This window comes from Balearica regulorum, chromosome 2 (assembly GCF_011004875.1).
Source record: "Balearica regulorum gibbericeps isolate bBalReg1 chromosome 2, bBalReg1.pri, whole genome shotgun sequence".
Lineage (NCBI taxonomy): Eukaryota > Metazoa > Chordata > Aves > Gruiformes > Gruidae > Balearica > Balearica regulorum.
The window spans coordinates 28,776,567-28,802,782 of NC_046185.1; the positions used below are offsets into that span (position 1 = coordinate 28,776,567).

Genomic DNA, 26,216 nt, shown 5'->3' on the forward strand with positions numbered 1-26,216 from the left:
GAGGCCTACGGGGCGGGGCTATGTAGATTTCGGCTGAACATTCTGAGTGGAGGGGAGCGGCGGGGGGCGAGGCGAGGCAGGGAGCCGAGCCGAGCCGAGCCGAGCCGAGCCGAGCCGAGCCGAGCCGAGCCGAGCCGAGCCGAGCCGAGCCGAGTCGAGCCGAGCCGAGCCGAGCCGAGCCGAGCCGCGCCGCCGGGCGGCTGGGCCGGCCCCGGGAGGAGGCGGAGGCGGAGGGGGAGGAGGCAGGGGAGGAGAAGGTGGAGAGGAGGAGGAGGAGAAGGGAGGAGGAGGAGTAGGGAGGAGGACGCGGGGAGGCGGTTGCTGCTGCTGGGCAGAGAGGAGTCGTGCAGGAGCTGCGGCTGCACTCGGACGCCACATTCCCTCCTTACGGGACTGGTGGTGAGGATGAGCGAGAGCTGACCCTGCCGCTGCCGCCGCCTGTGCTGTGAAGTGTCTGCTCCTCCTCCTCCCCTGCTGTGGGTGAACCTGCGCTACGGGCTCTTCACCGACACGGGGAGGGGGTTGGTTTGTTTGTGTATTTGTTTAAGGCAAAGAGAGAAAGAGAGAGATCTTCCATCACTGAAGCACAGTTCACTATGATCGTACTCGCATCAGCACTGGAAGCCGGTTGGATTTCGTGTCTCAGTCCAGGGTGTTTTTCTTGCAAACCTTCCTTTGGATTTTATGTGCTACAGTGTGCAAAGCGGAGCAGTATTTCAATGTGGAGGTAAGATCAGCCGTATGCGTGTGCGAGCGTGTGTGCTTCCCCCTCTCCCTTGCCCCCCTTCCTTTTTTCTTTTTTTTTTTCTTTTTTTTTTTAATTTTTTAAATATCCCCTAAATCAAATCAAATAGCCAGCCAGCCATGTCTTCCAGCAGCCAGGGCATACGTCTGTGTCCGCTTTCTTTCCAGCAGCCGGTAGCTAGCTCCCCTCCCTGAGTTCCCCCGCCTGATGGATGCGTTTCAGCCGGAGATCCCGTTATCGGCGGCAGCACAAAGCGCGATGCTGAGCGCTGGAGCGCAGCCCCTGCCTCCCCGCTGCCCGCGCCCGCGGAACACGGGAAACAACCCCTCAGCCCGGGCACAGAGGAGACCTGAGGTGCAGTATGTACACAGCAGCTCAGGGAAGGCTCTGTGAATATCTTGGACTTAAGATACCGCTGTATTGCTGAGCTTCCCCAGGGCTTTTTTTTTTTTTTTTTTTTTTTTTGAAAGAAGAATGAATGAGAGAGCGTTATTGGGACAGGAAGAAAGCAACTTGAGATTTTGGCACGTTTCTTTGTAGCAGAGTATTTGACAAAATAAGTTCTTTTTTTTCCCCATGTAAACGTAACAAAAGAGTTGCCACTAGAAATAGTGAAACAAACGGCATAAAGGTGCAACTACAGCACAAAAGTTAGAGGGTGTGGAGGACCAGGAAACAGAATTTTTCAAAGTGAAGAAAAAGATTAAATATGGGGATACCTAGATGGGGCAAACCATAAGAGTTTACAGTGACAGTGAGAATTCAGTGGACATCCATTTCTAGTCACTCTTCTATACACTCCCAGTTTTCCCGTTTGTGTTTTTTACATAGTGCTTTTATTAACTAATTCTCCTTTACTGAAATTATCATCTCTGCATATATTCTTTCCTCCTTTTTCCCTCTCCTGTCACTCCCCTCGTTCTGCTGTGAGCCCTTTTCTCAATCTGTTCAATGTGATGTATTTCCCTCTTCCTTTCCCTGTCTGTTCAACTTCTTCATCTTTCTTGTATGTATCCTAATTAATATGTGCTCTTTCAATTTCTAATCCATAATTCTCATTTTCTGTTAGATCCCTGTGTTACTTCACTTCTGTCCTGCCAGCCCCACTCCAAACTTTCTGCTACACCCATACACCACCCTCATTCTTGTTTCTAGTCTCTTTCGTCTCATGGGTGCCTACAATTCTTTCTCTCAGAGAAATGAACTCTTGTGTCTTTTCCTCTGTCTCGCACATATGCACACTTGCTTGTTTTATATGAGCTCTTGTTCTCACTCGGTGACACTCATTCTTGCTACCGTCTCTGGCAAGACTGCACCTACAGATGCTCCTCCGTCCCTAGACTGTCTCTCTTTTTGTCTAAAGTTCTTACCTATACTTTTTCTCCCTCTGCCTCATGCAAGGTTGCCTCAAATGTATAAAAAAAAATAAAAATCACTTTTTCTTCCCCTATGTCTGCCTTCATTCTAGTCTTTCGCTCTCTACAGGGAGTTTCCCTTGCCACATGCAATCCTCCTCTCAGCTTAACAACACGCATCCATAGCTTCTCTCTCTGACTTGTATCTGTCTCTCCAGAAAGTATTGTCTTTTTACTCCATCATTAAGAACTCTCCTGAATATAATTCCTAGTCTTTTTTAATCTGTCATCTATGTTTTAGTCGCACTTGTTCGTTCCTTATCGCAAATGTGTATCTCTGCTTCTTTTGGATTGTAAGCTCTTTGGGGCAGGACTCATGGCCTCTTACTTGTTTATGAGGTGCGTACCAAGCTCGAGTCTGGAGTACAATTGTGAGACTTTTGCTATATAAATATTAAAGTAACAAATTTCAGAGCGCATATTGAAGTTTTATCCTTCTTTTGCTCGTGTCCTCAGCTGCCTTTTTCACTGACGAGCAGGGGAAGGCAGCGTGGAAGAGAGGAAGTTGCTCTCTGTCTCCTCTCCAGGCTTACAGGCTGGCCCCCTGCAGGGTATAGGGAAGAAATTCCAGGGACAGAACTTTCTCCTCCCACAGTAGTCTGCTTTGCTGGCATCTGGCTCTGCTGGAGAGACGGGCAGCAGATGGAGCTAGTGTGGGAGGAGGAAAAGATTGGTTTAGTCAAGTGGAATATGAACAGGAGGCCAACTCCAGTCAGAAGGAGGTTTTATGAGGAAAGAAGGGAAACACTTTCATTTTTGCCACCTCTTCCATATGGAAAACAGCACACTTTGAGGGCAAAGACAGAAACACTGTTGGGTGGAATGAAGTAGCGTGTGTGTGTGTTGTGAGGGCACATAGTTCTCTCTTTTGAAATATACCATCCCCTGTTCTTCCTCCCAGCCTTTCTGAAACAAAGCATGTTGTCATATGCTTGCACTCCCGATCTCTTTTCATGTTTAAGTCTTTGAGCCACAGATTGCTGAGAGCCAAAGGAGTGTTCCAGGGAATTACTCTAATATTCAAGAGCTGTCCTAATACAGGACTTTTTCCTAGGCCACTGCCTTTGACTGCTGTCAGTGACATGGTCCTGGGCTAAATGGACCTGAGATTTACCCCAGAACAACCATTGCCATGTTCATGTTGTTTACATAGTGCCAAAAATTCAACTTTCTTTTTTTTTGGGGAACAGCAAAGGCTAAAAGCCTGGGAAATTTGAGGCAAAGGACTTGGCAACAGCATATATGTATTGTGCTGTCCAATCCTCTGTGTCAGCACAAGTGCATAAAACAGTTGTACTTAATAATAACTTGTGAAAATCTGACAAATATTTCTTATCACAATAAGAATAAATATGCAAAGTAAGGTTCAGGAAAGAACTGGTGTACATATAATTGAATGAAATGTCACTGAACAAATGCTTAGAATGATTGGGAAAGCAGGTCTTGGGTTTTTTTTTTTCATTCATTCTTGTCTCTCAATAAAGTACGGTTAATACCTGTTGAACATTATAAAATGTGGGGATCATTTATTTCTTCTTGTTATTCTGTCTCAATCCGTATTCCTGATTGATAAGAAAATCTGTGTAGTAATGTTGGATTTTTTTGTTTGTTTGTTTCAATGCGGGTTTGTTAGGCTGTGAGCCAGGACAATTCTTAGGAGATATTACTGTAGCTCAAAGATATTGAATAATAATGTTATCTTTTAAAAGAAAAACTCAGAGCTGAAGTTTACAAGCTTGTATGAACATTACTGTTCTTTATAATTTTGTTGTCCCTCAATAAAATGTCTTTTAACCAAACATCTACATGGATGAAGTCCTCAAGGTTCCAATGATAGCTGAGTTGTCAATCCTGAAATGTTTTCTTGTATGGAGGATTTCATGTAATAGACATAGCTAAGTAGGATTCAGATTATGGAGATCGGGACTCTGGAGGGGCACGCTTGCACTCCGACTCAGTGAAAGCTTTGTGATAAAGCTGCATGAGAGAGGATTGTAAACTGATAGTTTAAGTATTCATGATGAAGTTTAAGATTCACATAGTCTTATGGGTAGGAAGATTTTAGCATTAATTTTCAAAGTTCACTAATTACCGGTGGCATTTTTGTGAGACATTGTTTCTGACATCATGAGAAAAACTGAGGACTACGCTGTTAGCTCCCTCTTCTCAGTATTGAGCTGTTGGTCCAAAACTATAACATCAATGAGTAAGTAAGTGCACTAACGGAAGAATATGTCAATCAATGTAGAGTTTTTCTACTACTTTTAACTATTTCTGTATACTAGCAGAGGAAAATGTCCATCAGTGAGGTAGTAAGTGGAATAATAGTTACTAAAAGAACATTTTAAATGTAAAATTGAAACAAGCACACACAAGATAATTTGTTAGTAAAAAATGATAGAGCAATCAACTTCCCTCTCCCTCCCACTGGGTTCCTCACTATAGTAGTAACATCTTATGTTGCTCAAAGATAACTACTTTGTGTGTTATTGAATGTCTACAGATGGTCTTTCACAAGTATCATCCATATAGATTTTATATATATATTTATATGTTTTCTTAAAACTAGTAATATTGTACTGTTTAAGCTGGTATTATCCTGCGACTTTATCTTCTAATGTTATCTGTTAGTTTATATATGCATTTAAATAATAAGTATGTGTATATTTAATTTAATATTAAATATTCAATGTAAAAAAGTTTGAAAAACAATGTCACCATAAAGCCTGTTGAGCAAAGAAGTGTTTTTAGAATCGCACCTAGTTTCATTGTCTGTATCTGTGATATGGGAAACACTAGAGACAAAGCATGCTTCATCATCTCTCTCCTCAAGCTGGCAGTTACGCTCTATTTTCCTTCTTCTAACACTACATATACAGACTTGAATCCTTAGGGGAGATCTTAAAATGACTCTTATTTTACTGTGAGCAACTCTTTAAAACAATACAATCTTTTCTCTCCTCCCATTTTTAGAGGTGGAACAGTTAAATTGCATATTGTGGAACAAAATACAGTGAAATCCAAACTTCAGAAAAATACTATTAGTTTCCTCCATGGTAATAAGTGGATGAGAACCCCATTGCTTGCTTTGTAATAAACTTTACAATTAGCCTCAAGCTCCTGCTGAATGGTGATGCGTGACCTTTTCTTCCATAGGCTTTGGGTCTTTTAAGCTGAAAAACAGACTAGTTTAATTCTTCAGCTGGTAATTGAAAAGGAATAAACACCTGAGAGGTGAAAAAATCCTCCAGTATCACCTTTACACACTTTTTCAGCTAGTGGTTTTTGTTGTCAGGTTTGCAAGCACAACACAGTATTTTTATAATTTGTTAACATGCAAGCTCAAAACTATGGAGAAGCAATTAAGGTGGTTTTGATACAAATAGTGCCATGCGTCCTAAAAGGAATTTACAGGGTCTTCTGCATTGTTTTTAGTTGCAGTCAGTATGCATAATTCTCAGTTATTTAAATTCTGAATCTCACTCTTGCATAAGGTATCAACTAAAGTAACTGGATTTTTGTTAGAACAAGAAGTTCAAACTGAAATTATTAGAAGGACGGAGAGGAGAGTTGTTGCATTCAGGTGGTGGAGGTGGTTAGTGGGTGAAATATTAGTCAATAAAAATATAAATATAATGTGGTGTATTTCCTATTTGATTACTGAGGAAATAGAGATACATAGAAAACCTCCTGTAAAGGCTTCTGATGAGCAGATATATCTAGATAAGGAAAATTATTGGAAAGTTATGTGTCTGATAGGCAACAGAACACTTTTCTGTCATAGAAGGCAAATACCTACTATATAAGGAACTGGCTCTTATTTGATAGGAAGAAATACATGTGGAGACTACTAGTTGACGGACTGCATTCTCTGCTGTAATTTAAACAATAATTCCTGTTTACAAAAATTCCAGCAGATCAATTTTCTGCTGTAAAGTGTGAGATTATTTTGTGCTACTGATGTTGCAAGGTAGTTTATGGATTCTGTTGCCTGGATTTTGTTGAAAGACAGATTGAAAAGATGGTCCCAGTTCACAATTGACATAGTGTGTTAGATCTTAGCTGCAAGACATGTTTGTTTATAATTGTATTTCATCTTATTTTCCTATTGCAGATTTTTATTAGTGATTCTCAATTCTACTAAAGAAATAAAATGGTTAAATAGTTTTGTGTAATCATCTTATGTAGTGCAAGATAAACCTACCAAAACATGTATTCCTTATTTTTTGACATGAGATCTTCCTAAAAAAAATGCGCAATTTGTTCGCCCACCAAAAACCGCTGAACAAGCCCAGGCTCTCCCCTTTCCATTATTCAGAAGGCATAATGTAAAACTCCTGCACAAACATTCATTGTTTCTTCAGAGTGGATATACTGTGTTCTTTAACTGGTTTAAGATTTATGCTGCTCTTTGTCAGTTTTATTTGAATCCATCTAAAAGGTCAGTGCTTGCTCTAGGCACCTCGGCTCTGCTTATGCACTCGGCAAGACTGAGTTGTAGGAGTTTATAAAGATAGAATGCGGTATTATATAGATTTTAAAACATTTCAAACTGCATCTGTTTCCAGTATTTTAAAGTCTGTCTCATCCTTTTACTTTACTGAATGATCATTTTGTGGAGTTAAACACTGGAGGACTTTGTGTTGATGCTTTCTGAAGATCCTTAAAGTAACAATGTAACTTTTTTAAAAAAAGATTTTAATTACCCTACTTAAATTGCTTTATTCTTCTCACCTCTCTGTTTATTGCCTAACCTGTTCACTGTCCTCAAACTACACTATTGACCATAATCTGAAGGAGCAGGTCGAGTCTGTTTAATTTGTTATCTGTGATATGTCAAATGACAGATTTGGTTTCATTTTGTATGAGGAAGACCAGGATTAGTGCTGCAAACATGATTTTAGTTGGCACTGAAATGGATTTGAAAAATAATTATGATTAGAGCTTTATCCTTTAAAGAGAGGTCATGCTATTTGGAACCTTTATTTATTGGTTGCCTGGCAACTGTTCATTCATGTTACTGCTTATCATCATTCGTTATAAGCATCTTTGCTGTACAGTAAGAGCAATTAAGTGGTAACAATTTATTTCCGTGATGAATTAAAGTTGACATAAATTACAGAAATAGAAAAAAAAAATTTCTGTAGTTTTACTTATTAACCAAAACTGTTGGTACAATGTTTCTCTGCTTATTAACAGCTGGTTTATACCAGCTGAGGAGTTATCTGCACTTCAGCTGTGATCATAATGTTCCTAGCATACCTTTTGAGGTATTACAGCACATAATTGACTTAGGGGCTTGTTCGGGTGTTTTTGTCATGCTTAAAATCTCCTGTTAATTTCAAGATCAAGGCTTCAGTGTGTCAGGAAACTTATCCCCTGTTGATTTCAGTGCTTAGCATTACGCAATCCGGTCTCAAGTGCTGAGGCTTGAGCCCAGTATTGGGAAAGGGGTTTACAATTCTGGGATTAAAACTGCTGCAACAGGGGATGTGCAGCTGAAGCAATGAGCCACAATAGCTCTGTAGAACATTAAAGTCACTTGATGCTTTCTCTCTGTAGAACAATAGCAGTTTTTATTACACTGTGAGAAAACATTCACAAAGCATATTATTTGACAGTTGTTTTGTGACTGTGGATGAAAAATGTTTTGCCCTTTGTATTAATTCTTTATGGATCATATCGTGATTGACCCTTGTGTGGAATAGCAGTGTGGAATGGGACAGTTGTGCTATGGAGTATTTGTAGAAGGTGTCTCTGTACATTGAGAGCAATATTGGAACAAACTTCTTATGGCTGCATCTTAAAAGAGCATCTGTCACTGTAGGGCCAGGGTGGAAGTAGCTTTGACTCTCTGCTGCTACCTCTTGGTAGCAGTGACTTTGCGTCTATACCAGACGGCTCAGAGCTTGGGGAAAGAGTGTCCCTCTAGGACTGATGTGCTCTGCTTTGAGCTTCTGATTGCATTAACTCACCAGTACTCTTTGTACCAGGCCATGGTTATGGGGGACAAAGTAACTGCTGTAAGAAAAATCTATATTGATTTTCATCAGCTTTTCCCACTCACAGGACATGTCTGTAACGCATGAAGATGCTGTTATGTGTTTTTCCCTTTTACAAAACAATTGAACTGGTTTCACAGTTGTATAAATAATTTGAAAAGAAATGCTAACCTCAGAGAATCTGGTCTTTAGTATTTTTTCCTCATGATCTTGTAGAAAAAACATTGTTTCATTTGATTGGTCCTGTTCATTTTTGCTGACGTGTAATCACATCTCCACTTACAAGTGTGAAATACAGGGTAGCACGGGGAACACTTTTGCAGAAAATTATCAGCTGAAAGGCAGATGGAAAATTATCAATTTCTTTAAAACATAGATAGCCAAACAGAAAAAAACAAGCATCCTTTTAAATAAGAAGAAACATCCTTCCTTTAAATGTATCAGTGGATATTTGCAGAGTGTACCAAACAGGAAATTGCTTCCTTTTTGTACTGTATCCGGATCTGAAGGTGATGATCCTGTCATATTTTTCTTTCTCACCTCAGACGTTGGTTGCGTGATGTTCTTCTAGGGAACTGCTTTGACCCTCTGTCTTTGCAGAGAAATTGACGGATTGTGTTTGTCTATATGTCCTGGTTTACATGCTGTACAGAATAGTAATGATACATTTAATTGCAAGTAAAAGAAATGATCTGTCTTCCATGCAATAAAATCTATTATTACTACTAGAAGTAATAGTATTATATTGCTAACTGTACAGCATGATTTTGGTCTTGGCAAGTGAGACTTTTTTTTTGTCTCTTCTTACTTCTATGTATTTTAAAAAATAAACACCACCACCCCACCCCCCCACCCCCCCACCCCCACAAGCCAGGACTGTGTTCCATTTTTCGCTTTTCCTTATTGATTTTGAAGTGCTGGATTCTGATACTTCGACCCTTCATTACTCATACATGGATTGTCAGCTTTGGAAAGGTCTTTATTATCTCTTTCTCTGTTGCATGTATTTTTAAATATGTAGGAAGAAGGACGCAATGTAAGTGACTGAGGCATTGTGCTGGTGGGGCTGGAGATGTGGGTTGTGTGTCCAGTTCCATCATGAGTCTTCATGTCAATCACATAGCTTACCCATCTTTGTAACCTAGCTTACACGAATGTGACTAACTGAAGAGTATCTGCTGCCTTTTCCAATACATGTGAAGAACAATAAAAGAGAAGTGATGTAAAAGACCCAGAAATATATGTTCATCATTCATTCATCTCAGGACTGTTTCACTTCTTTTCATAGAAAGTAGTAGAGGGATATCATAAAATATAAATACAGCACTTCAATTTGATCATTTGTGTAATCATTCAAGTAGTGAGTATGTTCAAGACGCAAGTACCAGAGCAGAAAAGGTGAGAAACATGTCTATAACACTTCAAATTCTGCTGGGTTTAGTTGAATTTTGGGTTTTTTTGTTTTTAAAAACATAAGTAACAAACCTTGTAGAGAACATTGTCAGTAGGATTATGTGAAGGATGACATTAGATGACTGAAGATAGAGACTATCACATTCTCTTTCAGAATGAAAGTTTGAATAAGGCAATTTTTGTTACCCAAATACAAAACCAATTAGACTACTTCAAAATGTATTTAAATAAATGTAAAAGTCTTGACAAATAAATGGATTTTGGATTAGATTGTAAATGTTACACAATGCAAAATTAAAAACTGTTCTATTTTTGAATTAATGTACTAATAAGTAAGTAAATTCTTCCACAAACAGTCATGTTGCTTTGTCATCACAGTACCTAAGCTTCTCTTTTTGTTTGAATATTTGTAGATTTTTATGAAATACAATAAAATACTGGCCTTCCATTGCTCCAGGTATTAATGTTTTTTATTAGACACTACTAATATGCAGACATGTTGCTCACATACCCCTGGATGTTAAAAACCTAATGGTGGGAGGATGAGCCACAGAGGAAATAAGAGATTTGCTATGCTGACGTGTTAAATATGATAGAAGTGGAAACTGAATCTCATTCTTCAGTGTTCCTGTACCATGAGATCACCTTATGACCTTCCTTCCTTCTTTCCACTTTCCTCCTTTTCTTTTCCTTGCTGCTTTCTTTCTTATCTCTTGTTTTCATCTTTTTTTTTTTTTTCTACTTTTTCTTTTCTTTCCCCTCAGCTTGTCTTCCTACAGACCATTGCCTGCAGTCAAGGAAAATCATCAATCATTATTGAACCATAGAATCAGAGGTATTAGAGATGGGAAAGACTTATCAAGAGCCTATTTCTCTGCCAGTGAAGGATTGCTAACTACTATCTATTTGCTGGAGTTTTGTCAAGTTAAGTTTTAAAATCCACAGTGGTGGGACTTCCAAAATTGGAATTGAAAAAAAACCAAAAACCAAAACAAAACCCCAAAAAACCCTGGTAAAAGTACAGTAGAAGAATTCTTTTCAATAGACTTTTCCTTTGGCTACTGGCAGCAGTTTGAGGTTGGCTCAGGTTAGGCAATTTCTGATAGAAAGTGATGCCTGTTCTATAATCCAAGATAACAGGAGTTGTTTATGAGCATAGATGGCATGCACTGATTGGTAATTCAGTGTATTTCTTTGACTTTACATAATGAAAAATACAGGAGGAGCAGAGTGAAATGAAGGATTGATTGAAATTTTCACTCCATTTGAAATCCTTAGTGCAGTTGAAATACACTAACACTGCCTGATTTTAAAAGATATGTAGATGTGTATGGATTGCTGACACTGTCTCAGGAGGGCTTCACTAGTTTATGATGATTTTTTCAAAGTACTATGCCTTATTGTATTTAAGTATTACTACCTAGTGAATAAAATTAGATATTACTAGGAGTGTTATGGATATGTAGATATTACGCTTTGTTAAAAAAGATTATTTTTGAGTTTCACACATTACATCATTAGTGTGGTCACACACACAGACTTAAAGATGTTCATGATACTGGCACATATGATCTATCATAATGTCCATGCTTTACCAATTATGTAACACTTGTGAAACAAGGATCTCAAGATATTTTATTTGTGAAGGTTGATTTTGTTTGCTGATATACAATCTGATGATGAGATTTGTGCAGGATGATTTGCATGAGGTATATTTTCCAGCAAGTGCACAAGCTGCAGGATTAGATTGGGAAAGGGGTTCAGTTTGAGAGAACAGTACTTAAATTTAGGTGTTCAAATGTGCTGAACATGTTTCCTATATATTAATAACAGTCGGGTCCCTGAAGTCAATGCAACAGAGAGACGACTTCAGTCAACCAATCAGTTAATGTCCATATCAGAGTGAGCTGAATTTTTTCTCTGGGCTCTACTATTAGTATTGACTAGTAGTGTGATTCAGTTTCTTATGTGTAGGCATCCAGCACCGTTTAAGGTGCCCTTGGCCGAGAAGTGCACAAAGCTAGCAGAAATAACATGAGACCTAGGAAAATGTCATCTTTTTAGGCTAGCAACAGCAAGCCAGGCTGTGTGTCCTGAGTCATCTCAGATGATGCTAGACGCTTCTGTTTAGGTATCTGAGTCCTGTTCCCGAGTTTGAATGATTGTGGAGAGTGTTGAGACACCTATATCTACTGGGGTCCCTCAGGCAGACACTGACATTCAGGTGTCGTAATTTGGGGTTGAATCCCTTCCCTCTGCAATGGTGGGATATGTTACATTTGTCTAGGTGCCTGGTGCTGTTTAGGCCCTGTGGTCTATCTTGCTCGGCCTCTAGATAATGTTCCAGGAAAGCATGGAAAGGTCTGATAATATATCTGCCATCCCCTGGATAATGTAGATCACCTCAGATCACACCAGACACCTGTACTTCTCACAAAACCAAGAGCAGAACTCCATTTTTATGGTACTACAATTTTTACTCTGTCACTCTGATACCCTGCACATTATTAAATACATTTATCCCTTAGCACAAGAAGCTAATGCTTTCTTACATCTTTATATCAGAATATATTTTAAATATTTAGTTAGGGATATAAAGAACACAACATTTCTCCACTGGCAACAAGGCAGTTTTGCCTTCAGCCTTAATGAGACCAGGCCTGGACCTGTTTAAATCCATGTAAAGCATATTACCTAACTTACAGCGAATACTTCTGGTACGTTTTATAAACTTAGTGCTTCTGACTGTTATTTGATGCCTTACTATAAATGATTTTAAAGGCTGTCTTTCCTTCCTAAGCATACAAACCTCTAAACAGCTGTTTGGTTCCCTTGAGGGGAGAGAACAGAATGTTAAGCATTTTTATAAAAAGTAAGTAATTAGAAAATATATTTTAGAGAATAAACTTGTTAAATGTCTATTGTCTGATAGACAGTCCCCAAGAAGATAAAAATGAAAATGACATTTTAGTAATTTCTTTGGGTAAGAGCCCTAGGCCCTCAAGAATAATTAGCTATGTTTTCCAGTACTGTTGTTGTGTAAAGTAAAATGTGGATTAATTCAACAGAAATTTACATTTCTGTGTTAATGCCAGAATTTAGATCTCATCATAGGCAGGTACGTAATTTCATTGATTTATTTACATTACTTGCTTTAGGTCTTCAGAACTGTGAAATTAACTGGGTCAAAATAAGAGTGTTATTGGCCAGCTTATATTTATATGTTTGCTTATTTACTTGTAAGTCCAAAATTTGAAATACCTGAGTATCCTACCTGATGTGCTATTTAAATGAGTTTTCTGCTATCATGTATAGAGACTAGATCTGCTGTTGATTTTTAGGTCTGCATTTGGGAAGAAGAGTGATATATATGCAATCTTTTATTCCAGAAGAGCTTCCTTTGTAATGTTTAGCTCTACTCTATTGTTTTGCACTGACAGGCTCATTTAGAGAAAAACCAGTATTTTAGTTCCTTTGTGAATAATCCCATCATTTTTCCTGGCTGCCAAGAGAATTCACTTTTTGTCCCAGCAGTCAGATAAAGACAGAGTCATTGTTCTTCATAGATTAATTGCTTAGATGCCTTTTCCACTGAGATATTAGAGAATTTTTCTCTACATGCAAGATCTTTCTAAGGAGGTGATGTCAATTTACTTTGGACCAAAAGATTTGGATTCTATAGAAATGTGTTCTTTCTTTAACTTTGCTCAAAATAAAGATTCTGTTTCATTAAAAAGGGTTTTTAATGTCTTTATGAATATTCCCTTCCTTCTCTAAATTTTCAACAGCAGAGGAAATGACTCTTAAGGTGAAACTAAGCTTTAAAAATGTTAGAACAATACATTCTGTGATGTTTTGTAAAAGTTACGAGTGACTAAGGACAGGAGAGCCTAAAGCAACTATAGGTTTTCTCATGTTCCAACTCTAATACAAGAGAAATTCATCATGCCCGTTAGCTTTAGCATGATAGCTAGAAAAGGACAGTGTGGGACTTTTAGCATTAAATGTCCTACAATGCAAGGGCTTTGTAGGTGTTAACTTGTCTTTAGAAACAGAATAGCTACATGTGTAGATGAAAATTGTGTAGTGGTGTTTGGTGAAGTATCTAATGAGAAATAATTTTTTTAATTTTTTTTTTCCTTTGGAACAAAAAATTCATAGAGTTGTTGAAAGAAGTCAACAGCTTTTGGATTTATATAGAAATGGAGAGTATAAATACACCTTTGCTCCATGCTTTCTTTTTTTTTTGGACCTCATACACTGCCCATGTTTCAGTGATAAGAAACTATTTAGAGACAGAAAGAAGAAGGGAATCCACCCATATTTGGTCTATTTTCTTTTACATAACTGTTATTTATTTGCTTATGTACTTATTATCCTAATACGATTTCTGTGTCTAGTGGTCATGACTGGAAACTTTGATGAGATTCTAACTTCACGGAATTGATCAGATTGTGCCATTAATTTCATTGGGTCCAAGATTTTACTCCATCCTGTTTGAAACATTTTAACTGAGTAAATTAAGATTATGTATATATTAAATATGTACGATAAATATTGGTGTGGAAATCCATAGGCTTAATCTGTACATAAAGGATAAAATTGGTACAAAAAGAAGTGCAGATACACTATCTATGCATAAACTGAATCTTGGCATTCTTGAACCACTTTCCAGAAAGAATCGTAGGGCAGTGATGTAGGGGAGAAAAAGTTAACTTGTTTTGAGATTGGATCTATAATAAAGAGCTTGCATAGTATAACTTCTCTCATCAGCAGTAATGGACTGGATTTCCTCCTTGTCCAATACCCTCAGTCTGGCAGTAATTTTCCTCATTCAGCGAGGCTGATAGCTCTGCTGACAGCCATTGACTGTAATGTTTATTCTTCTGCATTTGTCTACCTTATGAACTCTATAGCTATTGCATTAGACCAAAAGTGTGGACTACATTGCATCAATTGAGATCTCCGCTTCATTGCTTTTTGTCACTTACACTATTCAGATATCATGTGTGAAAGTCTTTTTTTCCAATAGCATTTAATTAAATGCTGACAGTCGTGAATAAGGCCTGTGGAACTAACCAGACTGGTTTAAAAATCATAAAAAGGCTTTTGGAATATTTTTCATTGTCTTCTGCTTTTTGACCTTTTGGGTTCACATATTTTTGTTATTTTATTTTATTTTTTCTGAAACAAACATCAGAAAATCACAGTTAAAGAAGAAACTGAATATTTTCATTACAATCCAGTGAGCCAAGTCTTCAGGAAACATACCAAATCTTTAAGATGAAACCTATCTAGCACTAGCCAGAATGCTCACTTCATACCTTGTTTCAGTTTTGATTGTCTTCAAAATCCTATTTGCTGCTATTTTTGCTGCTGTTAAAATGTGCCACTTCAAAATGTCAAAGTAATTCTAACTGCTGACAAACACTGTTTTCCACTATATGATGACTACTACCATTATAAAACTTGCGTAACACCATTAAACTGTTTAGCAGCAGCTAACTGGCTGGCCTTGTGCATCATTCTTTGCTTGACCAAGGGAGAAGCCTAAGTTTGATTCTATGACTTAGCCACTGATTGTTTGCAGCAGCAGGGACTGGGCAGTTCTCCAGAAATTTAGCTTTTATTTTTACAGGTACTGTGATTTCTCTAACAGGAGAAGAAAAGCACGTATTTTACTGCTTTTAAACTAAGTTTGTGATTTTGTACTCTTAACTTGGTATTTTGTAGCATCTGTGAGAGACAGAGAGTTGTAGTGAGGTAGGACCAGTGTCCTAGAGATTCAAGATTAGACCTCCAAAAACAGTATATTAAAATATCAATATCAGTAGTGACATGTACTTTTAGTCATAAACTAACAGTAATTTGTGAAGTAAGGAGCTTAATTTAGATAATAGTATTTAAATAGTGAATTTTTAGATGAGTATTTAGATAATATAAATCCTCCTTCCTCCTGTGTAATCAGATGCTTTTTCTCTTTTTATATTCTTTTATTTTGTTGTCTTATTTTGTTTAACTTTGATTGAGATACATGAAATTTAAGAAGACAGGACTGCTTAATAGCTGACTGCTTAGATAATATTTTCATGAGAAAAATGCCAATGATTGATACATATTCAATGGGTATTGATTGGAGAGGGGATGACACAACATGATAGACAGTTGACTGCCTAACAATATGAATTTAAACTTCAGAATTCACATAAAGATTGACTTTATTCATGAGTCAGGAGTTGAAAATCAGAGGACAGCCTTTGGAAGACCTGGCAATAGGGATTCTGCTTGTTCAATAATGCAAATAGGGAGTTCAACATTATTTTAACCATATATATGTATAATGAGGGGGTATTTTAAAACATCCACCACATTTCTTTCCTACAATTCCGAAAAGATTGCTTGGGTAGAAAGGAGACAGCAAGTTCTGAATTTCAAAGTAATAGCTAAACAGAAACACACTGTTATATGTCAGATAAATGCAGTAGATCGTGTGGCTCTTGGTTTTGAAAGAACAGAGGAGGTAATCCCTTCAGGCGTTGCTCATTGCTTATATTAATAGGGTTAGATTCAGCTTTTGTAGTCCCACAAAGGGTCTCTCTAAAGATAATAGAATGAATTTAACTCATTATGTCCAGCTCGGATGTAAAGGCCTAATCACACTAATGTTGGAGACAAAAAAGCATTTGAAATGCAGTCCCAGATGACCATAAAACCCTTGTCTTATATAAGATGAAGCAGAGTCTGTACAAGAAGATATCCCTTGAGTTCACTGTGAGTTTCAAGTTACATCACATGGGTTTATGCTGAATGAACAAGAGATCTGACTATGTTTATGTATAATATACTAAAATAATAAAAATGTTTTTGCAGATTTTCTGGAGAGCTCTATGTAAAAGTGCCAATACAGTTTAAATTGCTGCATTACAGACCTAACTGAAACTAGTGTGAGTCTTCAGCACCTTTAATTAAGTTAAGAAATTTGCAGCTCAGATGGTAAACTGGAAAGGTTTGGATAAACTTTCATATCATGTGGAACTTCTGTCTTTCACCTGTTGATTTGCTTAACGCAAGATACCAAGCTAATGACAAGTTAACTTGCAGAAGTTAAGTTTCAAGATAACACATCATGTTTCAAAAAGTATAAAATTCAGTATCAGAGTAACTCTGTCTATATTGGTAAGCTAAGCAACACCAGCGAAGTCTTCAGGCACTGAGCTCATCTGTCTAAGCAGTTAAATTGTTTCAAGCATGGTTTCACTATGGACCAGCTAGCACACTTACTGACCCAGGACAACCTCCTGAACAATTTGAATTCAGGCACTCTGTTTAACAGTATGGAGGTGAGCTGTGTCATTGATTTTTTTCATGCTGGAGAATGGTCTCAGGCACATTTAATTTAGACATGACCAGTCTTTTTTGGTGACTGTTCTTAAGTGAACTGATCTTAATTTGTCCCTCTTGGTGATTCACTCTGTTCAGATGAGATGTGAAGGGGAAAGTTCATAGAATCATAGAATCATAGAATGGTTTGGGTTGGAAGGGACCTCAAAGATCATCTAGTTCCAACCCCCCTGCCATGGGCAGGGACACCCTCCACTAGACCATGTTGCCCAAAGCCCCATCCAACCTGGCCTTGAACACTTCCAGGGATGGGGCCTCCACAACCTCTTTGGGCAACCTGTGCCAGTGCCTCACCACTCCAACAGTAAAGAATTTCTTTCTAATATCTAATCTAAATCTACCTTCCTTCAGCTTAAACCCATTACCCCTTGTCCTCATTACACTCCCTGATGAACAGTCCCTCACCATCTTTCCTGTAGGCCCCCGTCAGCTACTGGTAAGATGCAATTAGATCTCCCCGGAGCCCCCTTTTCTCCAGGCTGAACAATCCCAACTCTCTCAGCCTGTCCTCATAGGAGAGGTGCTCCATCCCTCTGATCACCTTTGTGGCCCTCCTCTGGACTCTCTCCAACATAGATGTTCCAGAACATCTATGTCATTGTTACCATTTATTGCAGTTTCTCTCAAAAAATATTGATGATACACTGTGTTGAAAAACTGATTATTCTGGTTTTTGTTTGGTTTTGTATATCAATAATTTCTTTGGACTTGCATCATCCAGGTACCACAGACAAAGATTAGCCTCAGACACTTCTATGGTAGCAGGAGAATTTAACCAGATTTAAAGACCTGAGGATCAGGGCTTTATTTAGTATCAGTCTTCAGTGGGGTCATACTGGTGTATTGGGCCAGGGCTCAGTCAGGTTTTACGTATGATCTAAAAGATATACCTTCAAAAGTCTGAAGTAATTCTATTGTCATTTGTTGCATACATTAGATTGACAGGCAATAGTTTGTTTGTCTGCCCTGCATTGTATTTCTTTTGAATCTCTGCTTTCTTATGATCATGTTTTTCTTGGTTGTAAGTTTGACTTACATTGACTGACTATTGAGGAGATAGACATGGCTTTTCCCATCATTGTCTCTAGAATGGTTAGTGGCAGGGCAAGTTACCCAACACTATACCAAAGTTGATCAAGCCTGAGCTGCAGAAAGCAGTACCCAAGTCTCAAGGTGAGACAATGGAGTCAGCTGAAGCAGAAACATTAATTGTTACCTCTGATTATGGCCTGTGCAGCTGGCTCTCATGAAATGCTTCCCTACAGTTTATATGTTTTCAGTTCCACATTACAAACTTCCATTAAGGTTGCAGATTGTGGATGGTGCAAATGTTATGGTGTTGCCTCACAGTCAACTCATATCTCTGGGTAAAGTCTCACAGTAGATGAAATTTTGCTGGGAAATATGTCCCCTTTGGTGAGTAAACCAAAGGCCCCTTTGTCGGATGCGGGCAGTTGTATGCTGGTGTTTGTCTGGGATGATTCAAGCAAAAGAAGCAACCAGTGCTTGGAGTCTCCTGTGCTGAAGCTGAGGTAAGTCAAAAGAGGTTTCCAAGGCTCTTCACTGTTTGGTACTTCCTCGGACTGTCAAGGAAGAATGCCACTGAGAATTGATTTAAACTGTATTTTTGGGAACTGAGGTGGGATGATCAATTTGTGTTATGTACTAGTAGCCTTCTGAACTCCTGTAGTAGCAATGGTCTAGTATTATTAGCCTTTAAGACCGCATTCAGAGTAGTACTTAGATGGGGGAAAAATGAGCCTTCCTCTGCTTTTTTCCTTTGCATTCCTCTTTATAAAGCTCAGCCTGGTACGTAGCAGAGGACTTTAGCCTTGATCTGGGAGAGCATGCTATTGACAACTGTGTTTAGGAAAGCTAGACCATTCAGTATCTTGAAAAGGAGAAAGCCCAGAGTAGCTTTTTGTCATTGATATTATTAGCCTCCTCTGATACCCTGTGAAATACTGTCTTCAGTATAAACTGTGTAAACAAAATCAAGCTATTGATACCTATTGTGCTTATTAGAATAATAAAACCATAGAATGGTTTGGGTTGGAAGGGACCTTAAAGGTCACCTAGTTCTGACCCCTGCCATGGGCAGGGACACCTTCCTCTAGATCAGGTTGCCCAAAGCCCCATCCAACCTGGCCTTGAACACTTCCAGGGAGGGGGCAGCCACAGCTTCTCTGGGCAACCTGTGCCAGTGCCTCAACACCCTCATTGAAAAAGATTTCTTCCGTATTATTCCTACACAAGTCAAATGTTTTCTCGTGATCATACACCCTCCATTCTCATTGTGTAAGCCAGTTCTTAATGTGTATGAACAACTTTTCTAATGTCTGACCTAGTTGGTGAAACTGTTCTGTGATGCAGCATTAACTGATTTGAAATTGAGATAAATGAAATATTCATTGTGTCACATTTATTGTCTGTCATTGTCTGTCACATCAGCAATACATACAGTAAATTTGCCAAGTGTAAGTTTTTTATGAGTTTGAGTTACTCTGCTTGTCTATGCAGCATACAGTTTTAAAGGTTTGTAAATGAGGCCATAGCAAGCATTTCCAATTTCTGTCCTGAAAGTGAAGTCAGTTACTGGACTGCAATTCTTCAGATCCTCTCTTGTTCTTTATGTAAATATAGTTATTACCCTATAACACATGGTGCTTCCTCTCCCCTTTTTAACTTCACTTCTTTATTCTAAGTAGAAGAAAGGTTATTGAAAATACAGTAAGACTAGCAACAATGAAATTCCTACAGTGAAATTGTGTCCTGACTGAAATTAATGGGAGTTTTACTTTGACCTGTGTGTGGCTGTGGTTTCACCCGGAGCACTTCTCTTACAAAGCTTCAGGTTCAAGTGCAAGGGGACTGTCTGCAGCCGTGGAATCTCCTGTCACCAGCTACTATGTTTCGTGTTGCTTTTGCTCTGTACTCTGCACTCATGGGATTAGTTCTTGCTAACATCAGTGCTGTTGGTTGAACACTGTAGACTATGGTATAACTGTAATTCAGGGGAGTACTGCTTGCAGGATGATAATGTAGCTGATAATTTTCCAGAAATGTTTCTTGTGTGCTTGGCAAAGTAGCTTCAAGTCATTTAGTCTTATTTCTTTTCTTTTATTTAGAAAATGTTAAAATACAGCAAAATATCAAATGAGGCAATGCAGATATTTGAACCAGGGGACACTTAGCTATGGATCCCTTAAATAAGGTGTCTGACAATTTTCAAGGTAGTGCCTCAGTTTAAGCCACTGAAAGAAAAAAGTGGCAAATGATTATCAGCATGTTTAACTTACCTGTATGTAACAGGTAGATACGTACCAGATCACTAGAGATATTTTTCCTGTGTTTCATCATGATGTAAAATGAGGACATAGTTTCTGTATCAACTTGAAATTATTCTCTCTCAAAATTAGTCTGAATGATCACCAGCAGAACAAGGTGTAAATGTTGCTACTTTCACCTAGCCTCTTTGCCTAAACTATGTACTAGGACAAATTATTTGCACTTCCCTTCCGTGTGAAGGAGGAAAGCATGAGATATATTGCACCACTGCCACTCCATTGGCATTAGCAGTGTCACTCCTTTCTTTGGCCAAGGACCAAGTGAAGTGTTTCTTTTAAAATATATGATGCTCATATGTCACAGAATCACAGAATGGTAGGGGTTGGAAGACATCTCTGGAGATCATCTAGTCCAACTTGCCCTGCTAAAGCAGGATCACCTAGAGCAGGTTGCACAGGATCGTGTCCAGGCAGGTTTTGAATATCTCCAGAGAAGGAGACTCCACCACCTCTCTGGGCAGCCTGTTCCAGTGCTCGGTTACCCTCAAAGTAAAGAAGTTTTTCCTCATGTTCAGACAGAACTTCCTGTGTTCCACTTTGTGCCCTCTGCACCTCGTCCTGTCACATCTGCCCTTCAGATATTTATAAGTACTGATCAGATGCCCACTCAGTCTTCTCTTCTCCAGGCTAAAAAAACCCAGCTCTCTCAGCCTTTCCTCATACGAGAGCTGCTCCAGTCCCCTAATCATCTTTGTAGCCCTCCGCTGGACTCTCTCCAGTAGTTCCCTGTCTTTCTTGAACTGGGTAGCCCAGAACTGGACACAGTACTCCAGGTGTGGCCTCACCAGGGCAGAGTGGAGGGGGAGGATAACCTTCCTCGACCTCCTGGCCACACTCTTCTTGATGCACCCCAGGATACCATTGGCCTTCTTGGCCACGAGGGCACATTGCTGGTTCATGGAGAGCTTGTTGTCGACCAGGACTTCCAGTTTCTTCTCTGCAGTGCTGCTTCCCAGCAGGTCAACCCCTAACCTGTACTGGTGCATGGGTTTGTTCTTCCCTAGGTCCAGGACCCTACACTTGCCCTTGTTGAATTTCATTTGGTTCCTCTCTGCCCAACTCTCCAGCCTGTCCAGAGCTCGCTGAATGGCAGCGCAGCCTTCTGGTGTGTTGGGCACTCCTCCTAGTTCTGTATCATCAGCAAATTTGCTGAGGGTACACTCCATCCCCTTGCCCAGGTGATTGATGAATATGTTGAACAAGACCGGACCCAGTACTGGCATACCACTAGCTACAGGCCTCCAGCTAGACTCTGTGCCTCTTATCACAACCCTCTGGGCTCTTCCATTCAGCCAGTTCTCTACCCACCTCACTGTCTACTCATCTAACCCACACTTCCCAAGCAAGCCTATGAGGATGTTATGGGAGTGACATAAAGATCTGTGATACTATTTGGGATATGCAAGGTATAGTGAAGCACAAATATCCTGAAAGTACCATTGATTCTACCTGCTATGCCTGCTAGGTAAGGATAGTTGATTTGGCTCCCAATAGCAGTCACACTGACCCCAAAATCCCCAATTCCAAAGATAAAAAATCAGTATGTGTGTGTTTATATATCCAGATCACTTTACTCCTTTTGGTTGGAGAACTAGGGGAGGTCCCTTACTAACTCGGATGTCCATTCTACTGCATTTCATTTTGCTAGTCAGGCTTGCATTTTGTTAAGCAGTTTTCATGACTTAAACTGAGTAGGGAGCTGACCCCCACAGAGCTGCTGGCTCACGTTCACCCTGGTGGGATGGGGGAGAGAATCAGAAGGGTAAAAGTGAGAAAACTTGTGGGTTGAGATAAAGACAGTTTAATAGGTAAAGCAAAAGCTGTGCACACAAGCAAAGCAAAACAAGGAATTGATTCACCACTTCCCATGGCCAGGCAGCTGTTCAGCCATCTCCAGGAAATCAGGGCTCCATCACGCATAATGGTGACTTGGGAAGACAAACGCCATCATTCTGAATGTCATCCCTTCTCCTTCTTCCCTTGGCTTTTATTGATGAGCATCACGTCTTATGGAATATCCCTTTGGTCAGTTGGGGTCAGCTGTCCTGGCTGTGTCCCTTCCCAACATTTTGTGCTCCAGCCTGCTCGCTGGCAGAGCAGCATGAAAAACCGAAAAGACCTTGGTGCTGTGTAAGCACTGATCAGCAATAACTGAAACTTCCCTATCCTATCAACACTTTTCATCACAAATCCAAAACATAACATGACACAAGCTACTATGCAGAAAATTAACACTATCCCAGCCAAAACCAGTATGGCAATTAAAATAGTGGAACCAAAACATAGGTGTCCATGATTCCCATGTGCATAGGAAGAAATACAAGGTGTCCAGATGAAGTGAGGTTTGGTGGTAGTCTGGAGGAAGAGCCTTACATTCCTTCATAGTTGCCTAGCAGCTAAATATGACTATTTTATTATTACTGCATATAAATGTGCCCTTGTTCAAAATTCTTGACAAACACCAGCAAACAGATTCTTACAATGGTAATAATGCTATGTAAAAGCATTATCTCTGCACTTTCTGTAGTGCTTTATAGGACGTTTATTGAAACCTTGTATATATATGCTGTAAAATGTTAGTCATCATTCCAGACAGACTTTTCAATTGCTCTGCCACAGTCCTATTTTTCTCCAGTCTGTGCCCCTTTCACATTCTAGATACACTCACTCTTTTTTTAAACATCCCATTCAGTAAAAGCCCATAATCCTCAGTGATTCCTATGGATCTATCACATGTCATAGGAGTTATCTGTGGTTTGGTGGTAAAGTCAAGGCATCGTGGTATGGATCCAGAAGTTCTTGCTCCAGAAGGCTTCCTCACATATACCAGTTAAGGTATAAGTGGGATGTTTGATAATTTTATCTGTGTGATTAAAGGCGAGCCACAATACTTCATGTGTATTGATACTAGTATGTTTGTATCATTCTAGCCTTGTGAAACTTCAACAGACCTTTGACAAAATTATGTATTCTTACTTTGTCAAATGGGATTCTTCTAGGATGCTTTTGTTAGCCTATCATACATATACAGATAAGGAAACTCACATCAGTTAATCTCCCCAAACATCACTGCAAGAGCCAGGATCAGACATCATGATTAATATCGTGATTAATATTTAGTGTCAGACCACTATGTCGCACATTGTCCTAATAATGAACTTAAAAGTCCATTGTACACCAGCACGTAATCCACACTCTCTACAAGGCTTATACAGCATAAGAAGGAATGTGTATCAAATAACTAACAGCAGAGTGCATAAGGGATGCTAAAGGAACCAGGAGATGGAAACAGACCCAAGCAACTGTAAAGAAAAGAGAAAATGGCCTCCTTCTGTTTAAAGAGTACGAAGGCTTGTACATTCTATCCCATTTTTCCCTCCCCTTAAGAGCATACAGAAGAATGAGGAAATTGCTTTGGGACAATGTGAAATTTAGTGCAACTCATGAACAACTTCTACCTTCTGTTTTAAAAGGATCTAAAGCTCTGTAAATAACATTTATGTCTGCTGTAGGACTCCTGTACATAGAACATTGAAAAAGCAGGCCAGTGGCTGAAAACCGAGTCTAAAAGAACCTGTTTTCAATGATGTCCTCTATCTATCTCCCACATCATCATGACAACAAAAAAATAAACTGTATGTCAGAAAATGTGATTTTTCTTTATTTTCTTTCTTTCTACAAATATCCTCAGCAGCCACTGAATCCATCTGTAACAATATTTCTAGCAAGTTTTCATGGTAATTGTTCTTTTTATACTTTTCCCCATCTCCACTTACGCTGTGTTCTAAAGGTAAAATGTGTCAACAGACTCTCATTTATGCCTTTTCTTTGCACATTTTAGAAATAAAGCAAATTAAGCTATATGTTTTTTTTCTTTTCTTTTTCTTTTTACAAGTAACAGTTTGTAAAAATCAAAGAGATTTATTAACATCAATAGCTGCAAGGATTTACAGGAATGTAAGTGCAATATTCATGAAACAACAGATCAATTTAAGGCAGATGAATAACAACTTTTTCCAAGCTATTTTATGTTCAGGATAGAATAAAAGGCCTGGCTCTGGCATTACATGAGGGCTGGATCGGAAGTAACTCTCTTCTAGTCCATTTAAATCAGTGTGGGTATCAGAACCATTCGGCACGTTTCCTCAGCTGTCCAACATTTGCTGGTGTTTGTGTTACCGTATCTGGATTTTTTACACATTTATAATGAGGTCTTCAGATCCATGATACTCAGGCTGTTCTGTGTGCAGCCTTGGAGGCAGACCAGACCTGTCAAATCCAATGGAAAATAAATGTAATGGCCAGCTGGCTTAGAAAGCTGCAGTTAGATCATCGAGAATAAAAACTCCACCCGGAGGTCTGCCCTCCTTCTGTAGTGGAGTTTGGGCTTCCAGCAACAGATCATGCTATCCCTACCTGAGTTGCAAGGCTTTAACCTTCGATTTTTTACCATTTCATAATTGAACAAAGGGATTCTGTGTGTTCTAATTTTCTGTCTGGAGTGCTTCGGAGCATCAGCAGAGATTTTTTTTTTTTTTTTTTTTTTTGGTGATTTAGTAGTCTCTTTGTAGACAAGGGGACTTTTGTTCTCTGTGTGATGAAATAGTGAAAAGATGTCCCACATGCATTCTGTCTAGAAAATATGTGACGGTAAGAATCAGTCACACGTTAGTACTTGGATTTCTGGATTGTTTCATTCCAAAACATTATTCTGAAAAAAAAAACCAAACCCAAAAAAACCAAACCCACAAAAAAAAACCCCTCAAAAAACCCCTTCTCTAAAACCCAAAAAAGCTTTTGTTTTGTTTTGTTTTGGTTTGTTTGTTTGTTTGTTTTTTAACTCTTTTACGTCCTTCATAATTACACAGGAAAGGCAAAAGAAATACATCAATATTGTGGGTTTTGGTGGGTGTACTGGGATTTAAATTAGGCCTGGTGGTTCTGAGATTAGAGGTGGCCTGACTTTTATCTCCTCACATTTTTTCAAGAAATGCACTGATTTCCAGTTCCTGTCTATCAGCTTTAGCTCAGGATCAATTGGTCTCAAATTCTGCATGGCTTGCTTACACACATGCAATTGCCAGAGGGTACACTGCTGCAAAATGCTGTGGGGCTTCTGTTTATGATCTTTTATTTGAACATGGAGAATCTCTATGGGAGTATTGGAAATCAGAAGAAGAGGTCTAGTATGTCCAACTCAGCCCTGCTATACTTTGACAGTTTTTAGTAAACCAAAAATCTGAAAGGGAAAGTAATAGAGAAGAATATTGCTAGACAGCATTGAGCCTAAGCAGAGGGTGAGATCGGCAGTCATAGAGAAAAAACTTAAAGAGATTGGTCCATGCTAGATTCAGGGTTCTGCAGCCCTAAAACAGGAGTGTGTATTGGAGGCAATGGGAAGCTCTTTAAGGACCTTCCAGGGACAGCAGTCAGAGATGCTTCTCTTCTGGTTTCAGGGTTACCACATAGAAATCACGCGGTCCTCTGACTTATGTGCTTGTGGTGTCATATTGTAAATTTTCCCATTATCACCTATAGAGAGCACAAAGGTTATATATATAGTACTGTGTTGTATTAGTGTGATGTCAGCATTCCACAGAATCACTTTTTCCAATAAACGCGTAACCTTGAGGATGTGGGAATGTGCTAGAGGGAGTGGTTTTATACGGTTTCTGGAATAGACAGGCACAGAAGTGAGAAAAAAATCAAAAACTTTATTCTAATGTAGTTTGTTTTAAGGTTTGTACTTTATATAACTAATAAAAACATGACCAGGCCCTCACTTTACAGGTGTTTTTGAGTAATAAAATATGGTGATGTTTAATAAAAGGTCCCTGGAGAGCAAGATAGTCAAAGAACAGCAATACGCAGCAGGAAAAAAAAGGAAAGACTA

At 39.0% G+C, this 26,216-nt stretch overlaps 1 protein-coding gene across 2 annotated transcripts in view; it reads left to right on the forward strand.

Annotated features, from left to right (window-relative positions):
• The first annotated feature begins 279 nt into the window (after nucleotides 1–279).
• Nucleotides 280–26,216, forward strand: part of MMP16 (matrix metallopeptidase 16) — a 185,282-nt gene continuing 159,345 nt past the window's right edge. The window contains exon 1 of one of the 2 annotated variants that reach the window (XM_075743766.1): nucleotides 280–727. In XM_075743766.1, the coding sequence (XP_075599881.1) occupies nucleotides 597–727 (131 nt within the window). In that variant the 5' untranslated portion in view covers nucleotides 280–596. The remainder of the gene's footprint in view (nucleotides 728–26,216) is intronic. The other variant, XM_075743767.1, reaches the window with a different exon arrangement.